This window comes from Heptranchias perlo, chromosome 21, assembly GCF_035084215.1.
Source record: "Heptranchias perlo isolate sHepPer1 chromosome 21, sHepPer1.hap1, whole genome shotgun sequence".
NCBI lineage: Eukaryota > Metazoa > Chordata > Chondrichthyes > Hexanchiformes > Hexanchidae > Heptranchias > Heptranchias perlo.
Window position 1 is genome coordinate 37,026,292 of NC_090345.1, and position 14,682 is coordinate 37,040,973.

General features: G+C 42.3%; 1 protein-coding gene across 5 annotated transcripts in view; it reads right to left on the reverse strand.

The window, feature by feature from the left end:
- Window positions 1-79: 79 nt before the first annotated feature.
- Window positions 80-14,682, reverse strand: part of pcgf5b (polycomb group ring finger 5b) — a 128,549-nt gene continuing 113,946 nt past the window's right edge. For all 5 annotated transcript variants that reach the window (XM_068002485.1, XM_068002480.1, XM_068002484.1 and 2 more), the window contains one exon: window positions 80-214. In XM_068002485.1, coding sequence (XP_067858586.1) covers window positions 167-214 — 48 coding nt within the window. In that variant the 3' untranslated portion in view covers window positions 80-166. The remainder of the gene's footprint in view (window positions 215-14,682) is intronic.

Consider the following 14,682-nt stretch of genomic DNA (forward strand, 5'->3'; position numbering starts at 1 on the left):
TTGGGAAAAATAAATGCATCTGAAAAATGGTAGACAGATACAAATTTTGTTTCTGTTCTGAAAAATCTGATTCTGTCCATTGTCCAATATATCCATTCATTGTGCAAACTGTCGATGGGTAAACTTTAGTGCAGTATCCACCATAGTGGATAACAGCTGCTCTGGTCTAACCAAAGTCAATCCTCGGCCGATACTGTAGTACCATTGGATAAGACTGGAAGAAGACAAGGAAGAAGACAAGAAAGAAGTAGTAAGTGATTACTGATATAATACTGAATAACATCACATTTCTTACTGGAGGTAATGTACTTCCTTATTGTTTAGAAGAAGTTAAATCTCCATATACAATCGGGTATTTTTAATCATTCGAGGAACCCTTTAAGAGCTTTGCGTCATGTGCAGCCATCGGGTGATCCTCTCCACTCTGTAATATATAAAAGCTTCATTCTGGATCACACACTTACTGTTTTGGACCAAAAGAGGCAGCATTGATTTCCTCAAAATCTAGTGAGAATCATAAAACATAGAAAATAAACAACTCTAAGCAGCATCAGGGCAGGCTAGGTGCAATGCTTTGTATGTGAAGGTTTACCTTCAGTCAAGGAATGAGGAAGACCTTAACTATAATAGGGAACATAGCATTCTTCCTCGTTTGTTTGACTTCCACATACATATAGGGGTGAACCAAAGTAGTAGAGAAACTGCAGATGGGGATTTTGTTTTTTTGTCTTCAGATAGCTTACAGCACTGTAGTGACAAGTGCGTATTATTTTAGGATCTATAAGTGTAGTTGCCTGAAATATAGCTTTGAAAGGATTGTCGGCCCATGAACTGATCTCTACACAAGATGGGTGAACTCGAGCTTTCCATGGCAGTGCTGTCCTGCCTAGGAGCAGCATAAGGAGAGTAACTCAATTACCCAATTTATTAAGCTTTATTTAAAAAGTGCTTTACAAATCGTCTTTGTTTCCAAAAAAGTAACAATTGTCTGATTGTCAAAAATGAATGAATGAGCATTTTGTTGGGCTGTGTCAGCTTTTTGTAAGTTGCTTTCTAAATGGTGAAAAGCTCAAAACAGTGGAGGTCCAAATAGACCTGGGGGTCCATGTGCATAGATCATTAAAATGTCACGGACAGGTACAGAAAATAATCAAAAAGACTAATGGAATGCTGGCCTTTATATCTAGAAGACTAGAATACAAGGGGGTAGAAGTTATGCTACAGCTATACAAAGCCCTTGTTAGACCACACCTGGAGTACTGTGTTCAGTTCTGGGCACCACACCTTAGGAAGGATATAGTGGCCTTGGAGGGAGTGCAGCGTGGATTTACTAGAATGATACCTGGACTCCAAGGGTTAAATTATAAGGAGAGATTACACAAACTAGGGTGGTATTCCCTGGAATTTAGAAGATTAAGCAGTGATTTGATCAAAGTTTTCAAGATATTAAGACGAACTGATAGTTTCTCTCTATCTACCCTATTTCCACTGTTGGTATAAAAGTTGAGGACGGAGGTGACCCACACAGGAACAGGAGCAGACCATTTAGCCCCTCGACCCACACTTCTCACTGACATTGCATTGCAGATGGCTGACTATTCATGCAGATCTTTGCACAGATGGTGCACGTCGTTCACAGCATCCCTGCTGAGTCTCAACCTCATATTGTACTGCCCCTCCACGAGATCAGGGTAGCTGATTCTGTTCTGGTACATCCACGTCCTGGTGCAAGTCAGTCTGTGAGCAGTGAGTCTTCTATGCAGTCATGTTTCTTAGGCTGCCTGTTCCTGTTGCTGAACCACAAGATTGTCAGCAAGGGCTCCAACATCCATTTTTGTGCCAATCAAAGCATCCTGCTGTCGTTGCTGCAACGATACTTCCAAATCTTGCTATTCTGCCGTTACAACTTCAGCTCTGCATGCGAGCACAAAACTCCCTCCAAGTCATTTATATTTTCCCCAACAGGAAACTGCAGCATTTTCTCATGATATTTCTTTTGTTAGGGGCAGCAAACATTTTTTAGAAATGACAGAAAACTCTGAATAATGGTAATAATTCTGCCTTCCCTCTCCTTTTAATGCACTTGTCTATATCATTATATTTAACACCTGGCAGAAAGTGCAGTCTACTCCTGTTAATTCAAAGTTGCTAAATTTGAACTACTGCATAATTCAATTTTTATAGTGCATACATAACTGAATTAATAGGAGTAGGCTGTATAGCCCTTTATACTTACTTACAATAAGGACCTACCAATATATTATTCTGAGTAGAAAACTAAAAATGAAAAAGGTATGATCCAGCAAGTCCATCCATTACACCTTGTAGAAATGTGTTTCCAAGTGTAAACAACTGAGACAGATAAATACACACACAACTGGATAAAACGTTCCAAGTTGAATTAAAACCATAACCAGACTCAGTGTCTAATTACAAAGTATTTAGTAGAAGTACATTTTTTGAATGTAATAATTAGCAGTTGCCTTGCAATTGATTACCAAGAATTAGTAAAGTCAAAAACTGTTTTCTACATGAAACCATTGGAGTATTTCTCTAACTCATGATGAGTGAGTTCCTCCTTCAAAACCCATAAGATTGTGACAAATATTTTCCTTTGTTCTATTATTCAATTGGTACTTATAATATTTCATTTGATTTGAATGTGTTATAATAAATAAGACCAATTAACAGCTTGATTAGCTTAACCACCTATTAAGTACTGTGATTACATGGTAGTTTGCAGAAGAGCAACATATTTTCAATTAGGCAACATCTGTTTTATGTTGTACAACATTAGTGTAAGTATTCGGAAAGACAAGAGAAAAATAGACCACAAAGATTCACCATGCATTTACCTACATACACTCTAGTAACAATCAACAACAGCGAAGTCAGCTACAGTTTTGTCACATTTTTCACTGACCCAAGCTGCAGGACATCATGTAGTCATTTGTGGACTTAACAATAATCTTATGGCCCACTCGGAAGGAGTATTATTCCATCAATGTGCAAATGGGGTGTGACTGCTGCCAATACAGCTTCCAGGGAATATCATGATGCTTACATTCTGAAACAACAAAACATCACAGAGCCGAACCTACCTAGAACACTAGACAAAGGTGGCCATAGGAACAGGAGTATTCCTGGAGTTCTGGAGCTAACCTGCTTATAGAACTGAATAGAAAATAGAGCGACACATGGAAGACATAAACATTAAAGATACAGAAACTTCTGCTGTCCCAATTAGTAGCTGCGTTATGACAAATCTATCAACAAATAAATAGTAAATGCTGCAGGCCTGCCAATGCAAATCTATTTCAGAACTCCACATCTCAAATACCTTTCAGACATTCAACAGTTATACAGGATACTATTATCTTGACTCATGTCTCTAAAAACTGTCCGTTGACAGAAGAACAAGATTTTAAAAAGGCTGCCAATCCTTCTAGAATCTAATGGCTAGACAGGGTCTAGCATTCTTAGACACATGTGCAGTTTCTTTTTTTACTGGCCAACAGTTATAAACATTATAATAAAACATTAAACAAATGATTTTTGTGCTCAGAATAATTTAATAATTCTCAATTAGGTATTTCTATCCTCAAATATATGTAACTATTTGAAATGCAAAACTTTCTCAATCCCCTCCAAAAATAGAACAAAAACTCTTGTCTGTGGTGTCTCTTTCTAGCATCTCATTGACCAATAATAATCATATTTCTGTGGTGTCATTTTCTAGCAATCTTATTGTACAACATAATCACAGTGTTCCAAAATTATGACCATTTTGACTGTCCTGTGTTTGATTGATAGGGCTGGTAAAGGCAAGCCAGGAGTGGCCATGAACTCCTGCAGATCTCAATTTACATAGTTATAGTGGTCAGATCCATCTTAAGATAAAGCTGACAAAAAATTAGGGAAATTGGCAGTCAATAGATGGCAATCAGATAGATCAGAGCCAGATCAAGCAAGTCAGAAATTGGAAATGCGCAAATTAAAAAGGCGCTGAAACTGACTGAAGTTGCATTACACAACACTAAAAAGGAAATAAAGCAGTATCAAAAATGACCTTGCAGTGGAGGGATACTCGGCAATAGAGAGAGACAGAATTCATTCATTCTGCGCTAGAGGAATAATGTCTGGCTCTGCTGCGGCCACACCAGGTAAGCTAAATCACTGAATAAACCAGGAGGAAGCTCGAGGGAGGATTACTTAGAACTTTCCCCAAGGAGGGAAGAGTTAAGAGTACTGACAGAACAAAACTAGCTACATTACTAGTTCTGACTGTGATGAAGGTTGTCTCTTCAATAAAAGATACGCTAACCCCACCCTGTTTCCAGAAGGCGCGTTACTGTTATCCCTCACACATAGTAAAGATAATTGTAAACAATTTTACAACACCAAGTTATAGTCCAGCAATTTTATTTTAAATTCACAAGCTTTCGGAGGCGACCTCCTTCCTCAGGTGAACGATGTGGAAATGAAATCCTCGAAATGAAGTCGCATTTATAATTCACAGAACAATGCTTGGTGATTACAGACAGTTTTTTCAACTGCCCGTTGCCAAGGCAATCAGTGTGCAGACAGACAGGTGTTACCTGCCAGGTCTCAGAATATACAAATCACCAAAAAAAAAACAACAAACAAAAAAAAACAGAGATAGAGAGGTAGAAACATAGAAAAGACAGCAACTGACCCGTTATATTAAAAACAGATAACATTTGTTCGCTGGTGGGGTAACGTGTAGCGTGACATGAACCCAAGATCCCGGTTGAGGCCGTCCTCATGGGGACGGCCTCAACCGGGATCTTGGGTTCATGTCACGCTACACGTTACCCCACCAGCGAACAAATGTTATCTGTTTTTAATATAACGGGTCAGTTGCTGTCTTTTCTATGTTTCTACCTCTCTATCTCTGTTTTTTTTTGTTTGTTGTTTTTTTTTTGGTGATTTGTATATTCTGAGACCTGGCAGGTAACACCTGTCTGTCTGCACACTGATTGCCTTGGCAACGGGCAGTTGAAAAAACTGTCTGTAATCACCAAGCATTGTTCTGTGAATTATAAATGCGACTTCATTTCGAGGATTTCATTTCCACATCGTTCACCTGAGGAAGGAGGTAGCCTCCGAAAGCTTGTGAATTTAAAATAAAATTGCTGGACTATAACTTGGTGTTGTAAAATTGTTTACAATTGTCAACCCCAGTCCATCACCGGCATCTCCACATAGTAAAGATAGGGGCTGTTTAATATTGTCCCCACACTTGAGTGATCAAAAAACCAACAGATAGCAGAGACAGTAACGGAAATTGCTCAAGACTCAGCTAAGGACAGGGCTCAAATCCTAAAAAATGAGTATTATTAACAAAACAAGAGAACTCCTGAGACTGCTTGCTCAAAATATAATTGAGGTTCAACATGAGTTGAAGCCACAATGGACCCAGGTAAAGGAGCATCTTCCATTAATCAAAAGCAAAATACTGCAGATGCTGGAAATCCAAAATAAAAACAGAAAATGCTGGAAATACTCAGAGTTCTGATGACCTGAAACGTTAACTCTGTTTCTTTCTCCACAATGCTGCCTGACTTGTTGAGTATTTCCAGCATCTCCCATCAATGGTGGATAAAGATTGAAGACAGAAAATTCTGGAGCCAAAATGGAAAGGCTGGTGTAAAATAGGTCAGAACTGTGGGTAAGATTGCTTCTACACATTGCTTCTACATATCTAATCACCGGCCATGATAGATGACCCAGAAGAACTAGTCCTTTGAAGAAACTTGAACATGGTTCCAATACAGAGGAAATGAGCCAGAAAGAGTATTGTCAATTGTGGATATTTGACATTTTGCATGAGAATTGCAGCCAACTGTAAAGATTAGGTTCGACCTGCCTCCATACAAGATTGATGATGACCATGAACCAGGCTTATCCTGAAATGAGAGAGGCTAGTCCGGTTATGTTGGGCAATGACACATCTTAATCAGAATTAAGTCCTATTGACTGGAGCACATTACATCCAAAAGGTGAATATAAATTAGCCTTTTCCTTTATCAATAGAAAATATATATGGAAGAGGTGCTTCTGATTATGCCCAGTAAAGTTTAGTATACTTCTGCACAAAGCTACAACAGGCACATAAGTGGGGAACTTAATCCATGTAGGTGATATTCTTATGGCAAGCAAAACCTGGCCAGAAAGGCATGAAAAACTGAGGCACATATTAACACGGCTAAGGAATCCTGATGTAAAGGTGACCATGATGAAGGGACAGTGGTGTTGACGACATGTGAAATGTGTAGGATATGCATCGAATAAGATTAATTCCTGCTACAGTATGACGGTATTGAAGCCACCTACAGGCTGGATCCACCAACCAATGGGAGAGAGTTAAAAAGTTTCTGGGATTATATTCTACTCACGACAGTACATAGAGCACTATGTGCAAAGATTACCCAATCTCTTAACAAGCTATGGAAAAACCATAAACCTTTGCAACTGAGGGAAAAGACAAGTTAATGCCATGAAGGAGCTGAAGAGAAGACTCGCTGACACCCCCTGCTTAGTATATCATGTTGAAGAGAAAGATGCATATGCCAAAACTGGCTCAATAGAGAAGAGTAACAGAACTAAGCTGCAACCAAAACACGGTAAAGCCAAGAGTTATTGCATACACCAGCAAGAACCTGTTAAAGGATCCTCTAGGATAGTTCCAGGTATTTCAGGTTAGGCACCACCTAAATCAGGTAGTTTCTGAAGGGAGTTAGGATGCTCAAGGTTTTCAAAAGTTGAGAAGTTTAAGAATGTAAAATTAGCAAGTTCAAGAAAACATAATTACATTTACTGTTTTTAGTATCATCGTGTGCACAGCACAGGAGGAAGACATTTGGCCCACTGTGCCTGTGCCAGCTCTTTGAAAGAGCTATACAATTAGTCCCATTCCCCTGCTCTTTCCCCATAGCCCTGTAAATTTTTCCCTTCAAGTATTTATCTAATTCCCTTTTGAAAGTTACTATTGAATCTGCTTCCACCACCCTTTCAGGCTGTGCATTCCAGATCATTACAACTCGCTGCATGAAAAAATGTTTCCTCATGTTGCCTCCGGCTCTTTTGCCGGTCACCTTAAATCTGTGTCCTCTGGTTACTGACCCTTCCACCACTCGAAACAGTTTCTATCAAATCTCCCCTTAACCTTCTCTGTTCTGAGGAGATCAACCCCAGCTTCTCCAGTCTTCCCACATAACTGAAGTCCCTCATCCCTGGTACCATTCTAGTAAATCTCTTCTGCACCCTTTCGAAGGCCTCGACATCCTTCCTAAAGAGTGGTGCCCAGAATTGAACACAGTACTCCAGCTGAGGCCTAACCAGTGATTTATAAAGGTTTAGCATAACTTCCTTGCTTTTGTACTGTATGGCCCTGATATTACCAGGGAGGCGGGTTGGCAGCGGGGGGCCGACTGGGCGCGTGGGTAACCCGCCCAGTAAAATCGGTGGGTTCCCCACGCGATCGCGAGTAAATTGAAGCCACTTACCTTGGCTTCCGGGTTTCCCACTGGAAACCTGCACAGTGGGCGGACTGCGCACCCACATCACAGGCTGTCAGCTGGAGGAGCCCTATTTAAAGGGGCAGTCTTCCAATGCTGCTCCTGCAGCAAACAGCCAAAATTACAGCATGGAGCAGCCCAGGGTAAAGGCTGCTTCCAGGTTTTAAGATGCCTCACTTCAGGTCTTACTGGATGGGGTGAGGAGGAGGAGAGAGATCTTCTACCCGGCGAACGGGAGGAAATGGCCTACCTCTGCCACCAAGAAGGCGTGGCTCGAGGTGGCAGAAGAGGTCAGCAGCACCAGCAACATATCCCGTACCTGGATACAGTGCTTCAATGACCTAACTAGGTCAGCCAAAGTGAGCACACTTACTCATTCTCCTACACTCCGTCTTCCACATCACCGCCCCCACCCCACAACTCCTTCTGCACTGCCAACACTACTCTATCACATCACTCCTCATACCCACTCAAACCTCATCCTCAACTTACCTGCACTTACTCACCTCCCCAGTACTCATCCCACCACTACCACTCAACCCAATCCTCATACAATCTCATGGCTCTGTCTCATACTCACCCTCTGATGCATCTCTTTCATGGTCACCCTCACCCAACCTGCCACTACCTCTGCTGCAGCCACAGGGGATGCATCACGTATGAGTAGTAGGAAACATAAGGCAAAGGTTTCGTGAGCACAAAGGGGATGCACAAGGGTGTTTGACGGTTTGACATGTTTTTTATTTATATTTGATTTTGGTTCAACTCACATTAAATATTATATTGTCACTACTACTGCCACGTCTTGGCCATTCTTGTCCGGCTTGTGCAATAAGTCCCTTTCATGAGGTTCTCCATGAACACCCACACTTGATGCCACCCATTGGGTCACCCTACAGTGGGTGTATGTGTAGTTGCACGACTATTTTGTGCAGGTGCCTGTGGCGCAGCACTGTGTTATGGAGCTCCACGTGGCGGAGGTGGACGGCGTGCTTGGCGAGGCTGGTGATGTTGCTCGTCCTCGGATGAAGTGATGAATGCAGACGTGGCGCCCCCCACCATCCTGACGGTGTGAGTTTGAGGGGGTCCGCAAAGTAGGTAAATGTGTTTGCAAAGCAGAGTTTAGGGTATAAATTAATAATTTTGAGTGGAAAGACAAAGATGTTGCAGCCAAAACTTTGTCTGAAGTGACAGAGTGCCCTGCTGCAATAAATGAGGTTTTCCCCCCAATTGTCAAAAAATCCTTTGCATCTCCCACTGGCTGCTGACTGAAACACATCTGCTCCAACAGGGAGTGTTTTCCACAGCACGGGAAACACGCTGAAGATCCATGAAAATTGCACCCCTGCCAAAATCTCCTTTCAATGAGTTCTGTCAAGTCCCTCAACAAGGTAAGTAAGTATTTAAATTGTCATCCCGCTGGCTTTAATTGCCGGTGGGAGTCCCGCATGCGGGAGCTGCGCACGCACCCGAACGTGTCACTGGGGAACCCAGAAGTGGGCGGGTTGGAGCCGGGCTCCGGACCCGCTCCGGGATTCCCCGATTTTACGAGCCCCCCCCGCCCCCGCTCAGCCATCCTAAAATCGACCCCTGTGCCTCTATTAATAAAGCCCAGGATCCCATATGCTTTTTTAACAGTCTTCTCAACTTGTCCTGCCACCTTCGAAGATTTGTGTATGTGCGCCCCCAGGTCTCTCTGTTCCTGCACCCCCTTTAAAATTGCACCATCTAATTTATATTGCCTCTCCTCATTCTTCCTACCAAAAAGTATCACTTCGCACTTCTCTGCGTTAAATTTCATCTGCCATGCGTCTGCCCGTTTCACCAGTCTGTCCATGTCCTACTGAAGTCTGTTTCTATCCTCCACATTGTTTACTACATTTCCGAGTTTCGTGTCATCTGCAAACTTTGAAATGATACCCTCCATACCCAGGTCATTAATATATATCAAAAAGAGCTGTTTTCTGTCTCTTAGCCAAATCTGTATCCACGCTGCCACTGTCCCTTTAATCCCTTGGGCTTTAATTTTGCTAACAAGTCTAATATGTGGTACTTTATTAAATGCCTTTTGAAAGTCCATATACACAAGATCAACCTCATCAACCCTCTGTTACTTCATCAAAGAATTCAATTAAATTAGTCTATCACGAATTTCCTTTAACAAATCTGTGCTGACTTTCACTTATTAGCCCATACTTTTCCAAGTGCTGAGTAATTATGTCCCGGATTATTGTCTCTAAAAGTTTCCCCACCACCAAAGTTAGGCTGCCTGCTCTGTGATTGCAGGGTTTATCCCTCTCCCCCTTTTTGAATAGGGGGGGTAAGATTTGCAATCCTCTAGTCCTCCGGCACTGACGTTGTGGACAGTTTGTTGTGTTTATGATTTAAATCTTGTTGATTTATATTTAGTTTCTTTGTACTTTTACCGTAATTGGCGAGAGTGAACATTGTGATGATATTAATCATAGTGCAGTTTTAGATCAAAGAAGAAGCAGAGAGCGTAAAGAGTTTTCCAATAGTTAATTTAATTGCTTAACTTTCTAAGCACTGGGAGAGAGTACAGTATAATCACCAACAGAAAAAAATAAAGTGTAATGTTAGTTAAAGTTGAGATGATTAAGAAAGAAGGCCATTCACCACAAACAACTGTAACTCACCATGGACGAAACCTGGAGGTAAACCAGGGAGTCACAGGGGAAGGCAGAATTGCTCAATGTGCAGCCAGCCTGCTACCCAAGGAAAGCAGCTGTACACTTTCATGCTCATGTCACCAAAGAGTAAATCTTACCACTGGAATCCTACCAGTAATACATTGAATATATGTAAGGAATCTTACAACACCAGGTTATAGTCCAACAGTTTTATTTGAAAATCACAAGCTGTCGGAGGCTTTCTCCGTCGTCAGGTGAGTGTGGGATTCCGTGAAGGTTACCGCATATATAGTCAGAGAACAATGCCACACGGAACAGCCATGGGGACCAAATTCGCACCCCAATACGCCAACATTTTCATGCACAAGTTCGAGCACCACTTCTTCACTGCACAGGACCTCCAACCAACGCTATACACCAGATACATCGACGACATTTTCTTCCTATGGACCCACGGCGAAGAATCACTGAAGAGACTACACGATAACATCAACAAGTTCCATCCCACCATCAAACTCACCATGGACTACTCCTCAGAATCGGTTTCTTTCTTGGACACACGAATCTCCATCAAAGACGGGCACCTCAGCACCTCACTCTACCGCAAGCCCACGGACAACCTCACGATGCTCCACTTTTCCAGCTTCCACCCTAACCACGTCAAAGAGGCCATCCCCTATGGACAGGCCCTGCGAACACACAGGATCTGCTCAGACAAGGAGGAACGGGATGGACACCTACAGATGCTGAAAGACGCCCTCGTAAGAATGGGATATGACCCTCGACTCGTTGATCGACAGTTCCGACGGGCCACAGCGAATAATTGCATAGACCTCCTCAGAAGACAAACACGGGACGCAACCAACAGGGTACCCTTCGTCGTCCAGTACTTCCCCGGAGCGGAGAGACTACGCCATGTTCTCCGCAGCCTTCAACATGTTATCGATGACGACGAACACCTCGCTAAGGCCATCCCTACGCCTCCACTACTCGCCTTCAAACAGCCACCCAACCTCAAACAGACCATCGTTCGCAGCAAATTACCCAGCTTTCAGGAGAACAGCGTCCACGACACCACACAACCCTGTCACGGCAACCTCTGCAAGACATGCCAGATCATCGACACAGATACCACCATCACACGAGAGGACACCACCCACCAGGTACATGGTTCATACTCCTGTGACTCGGCCAACGTTGTCTACCTCATACGTTGCAGGAAAGGATGCCCCGGAGCATGGTACATTGGCGAGACCATGCAGACACTGCGACAACGGATGAACGGACACCGCGCAACAATCACCAGACAGGAGGGTTCCCTCCCAGTCGGGGAACACTTCAGCAGTCAAGGACATTCAGCCACCGATCTTCGAGTAAGCGTTCTCCAAGGCGGCCTTCGAGATACACGACAACGCAAAATCGTCGAGCAGAAATTGATAGCCAAGTTCCGCACCCACGAGGACGGCCTCAACCGGGATCTTGGGTTCATGTCACGCTACACGTAACCCCACCAGCGAAAAAAGAGTTATCTGTTTTTAATACAACGGGTCATTCTCTCTCTTTCTCTTCCTTTCGGATGTTTTTCTCTCTCTCTCTCTCTCTGTCTTTGGGTTCTGACCATTTGTTTATTCAGTAGTCCTGTATGTAATGTCTCTCTGTCTGATTGCCTTGACAACGGGCAGTTGGAAAGATTATCTGTAATCACCAGGCATTGTTCTCTGACTATATATGCGGTAACCTTCATGGAATCCCACACTCGCTCACTTGACGAAGGAGAAAGCCTCCGAAAGCTTGTGATTTTCAAATAAAACTGTTGGACTATAACCTGGTGTTGTAAGATTCCTTACATTTGTCCACCCCAGTCCATCACCGGCATCTCCACATCATACATTGACTATAGACTGCAAAGTTAGGACATCGAATGTTACTTTATTATACTGTAATTAACCTTGTGATAGTATTAATTGCACTATAATGGATGGTGTTAAGTAAGATAGCACTAGTAACAAGTCTCTGCATTTGATGACCTTTGATGTCAAAGGCAAACAAGACTTAAGTTGAACTTCATTGGTATTTTAATGGGGCCCTCTTACTGACAGACCTGGCTTGGTCAATAATCAATACCTTTCGGACTGGGTTACAAAGGACAGTTCGACATGAGCTAATTTAGGCAATATATATGTAACCCTAAACGTGGATGGTAAATCCTGATCTAATTTGATACTGAGGATTTCTCTAATATTTGGAATGTTTCCAATACAAAATTCCTTACATATTGTGGATGCTGTGCAGGATTTAGTGTTCACGTGTTCCAAAGAATAAAGGAAAGTGTAAAACAAAGGAGGTAAGAAATCAGAAGTGAACAGATCTGGGCAAAATAAGCCAAATTATAACACATCAATTTTCAAATTCAATTTTTAAATCATTCTTCACTGTGAGAAACACCACAGGAGGCCCACTAATACATAGATATGAATACCCAAGTTGATTAGACCACAAAAGATCATTTTAAATACATTTAGTTCAACAATTGGTCAACGTTATCTGTTACTAAATTTCATTTACACACATGCACATACAAATCAGATATAATTTGGTTCCTCATTTTCTCCTTTACTGTCACGATGCAATTTAATGTGAAAGAACTGTGTGAACGTCAGTGCAGAATAAGCCACATTTTAGGGTAAAGTGTGCAAGGCTCTGTCAGTGGCACAGAGCTTCGCTGGTGGTGGGTGCATTTTGTAATGCTCGACTTCTAGGGGCACACTAAGGTGGAGCCACATGCATACACGGGACTTTGGGTGAGTCCTGGGCTGCTCAAGCGGACTTCTTAAAGGGAACCTTGCTACCTGCTGAAAGCTCTTCACCCTGTCCAATTGATACCTCTTTTTCATAGGGAAATAATAAAAATGTTTCACCTTGTAAACATAGGCAGGGATTTTCTTGAGCTGCTCCCACTCTGCTGCCGTAACTTTGCCGACAATGCAGCAGAAACCCCATTAATACACGGAGTGGAAGCAGCTCTCAGGAATTTCCCGGCCCTAGGATTTGCCACTTGCTTGATACATATGTGCACTGCCAACTGCCTGATGTGTCCAGGAGATTGTTTGAAAGGATCCATGAAGTTTGAAAGCTTCATGCTGTGTTAACCTTCACTTTTACGGTAAAAGATCTACATGCTGTCTGAGGGCTACCACGCAGCAACTGGTACAATTCTGCGACAAGCTGTCTTGTGAAGCAGGTGCGGCCAAAACTGATTTCCTGCCACACGATCATTTCATGGGTGCTAGCCCACAGATCACCAGACTTATTGAATTTTATTTCACAACTTGTTATGGTGGGATTTGAACTCACATCCTCTAGGTTCCTAGTCCAGTACTATAACCACTAAACAACCATGAATAAATTCAGGATAGTACACTGCAAGCAAGGTCTAGTTAAGTATTTTTTTTCACTGCACATCAGACATATAATATCATCACCTTCTGCAATCTAGATAGTTGGTGTAATTTCCTGATGCAATGTCATTTTACCTCCACTAATTTAAATAAGATATATCTCCTACATGTCACTCTATGTCTCTCAATGAGTTACAAGATAGTAATTTAATCGAGAAGGGATCCAGATGATATCACTAACCATTAGCAGCTTATGCTCATCATCTTAAAATCTGAGATTGCATTTGTTTTAGGAGCCAAAGTTGGAAATCACAACATGCTGAAGAATGATTTGTGTTACCACCTTATTCTCATCCTTAATGCTGGAGAAAGCTGTGCATCCTCCACTCTTCTGAGTCTGGACTACTAAGCAAACTCCGCTGTCAACTCCACCATCGTTGCAGAGAACGTTAGCTATTATTGCACAGCTTTCCATGATTCTCTTCCTAATCCTCTCCCCTTTACCACATATCTCCTCACCTTATGAAAATCTATCTTGTCAACTTTGCCGTTGGTCACCTTTTCTCCCAATTTCTGCTTAATTCCCTCTTCCCCTTGTGAAGTGTTTTGAATGTTTCATTATGCTAAATGTAGTGCATTCCAGATCATAACAACTCGTTGCAATTTCTCCTCATCACCCCGGTTCTTTTGCCAATTATCTTAAGTCTTCTCCGCTCTAAGGAGAACAACCACAGCTTCCTAGTCCCTTCACATAACTGAAGTCCCTCGTCTCTGGTACCATTCCAGTAAATCTCCTCTGCAACCTCTCTAATGCCTTGACATCCTTCCTAAAGTGTGGTGCCCAGAATTGGACATAATACTTCAGCTGAGGCCTAACCAGTGATTTATAAAGATTTAGCATAACTAAGAGGAACATGGAGGTGATGCTCCAAGGTGATGCTGTTCCCTTGGCATTGCTGTACTTCTTCTCAGATGGAGTTTACACAGGAGGGAGAAGTGATGTCAAAGAAACTTTGGTGACTATAACATATAAATTGTATAACAGAATTACAACTGATCTCTCTCCTTGTAATATAACAGAATTACAACTGA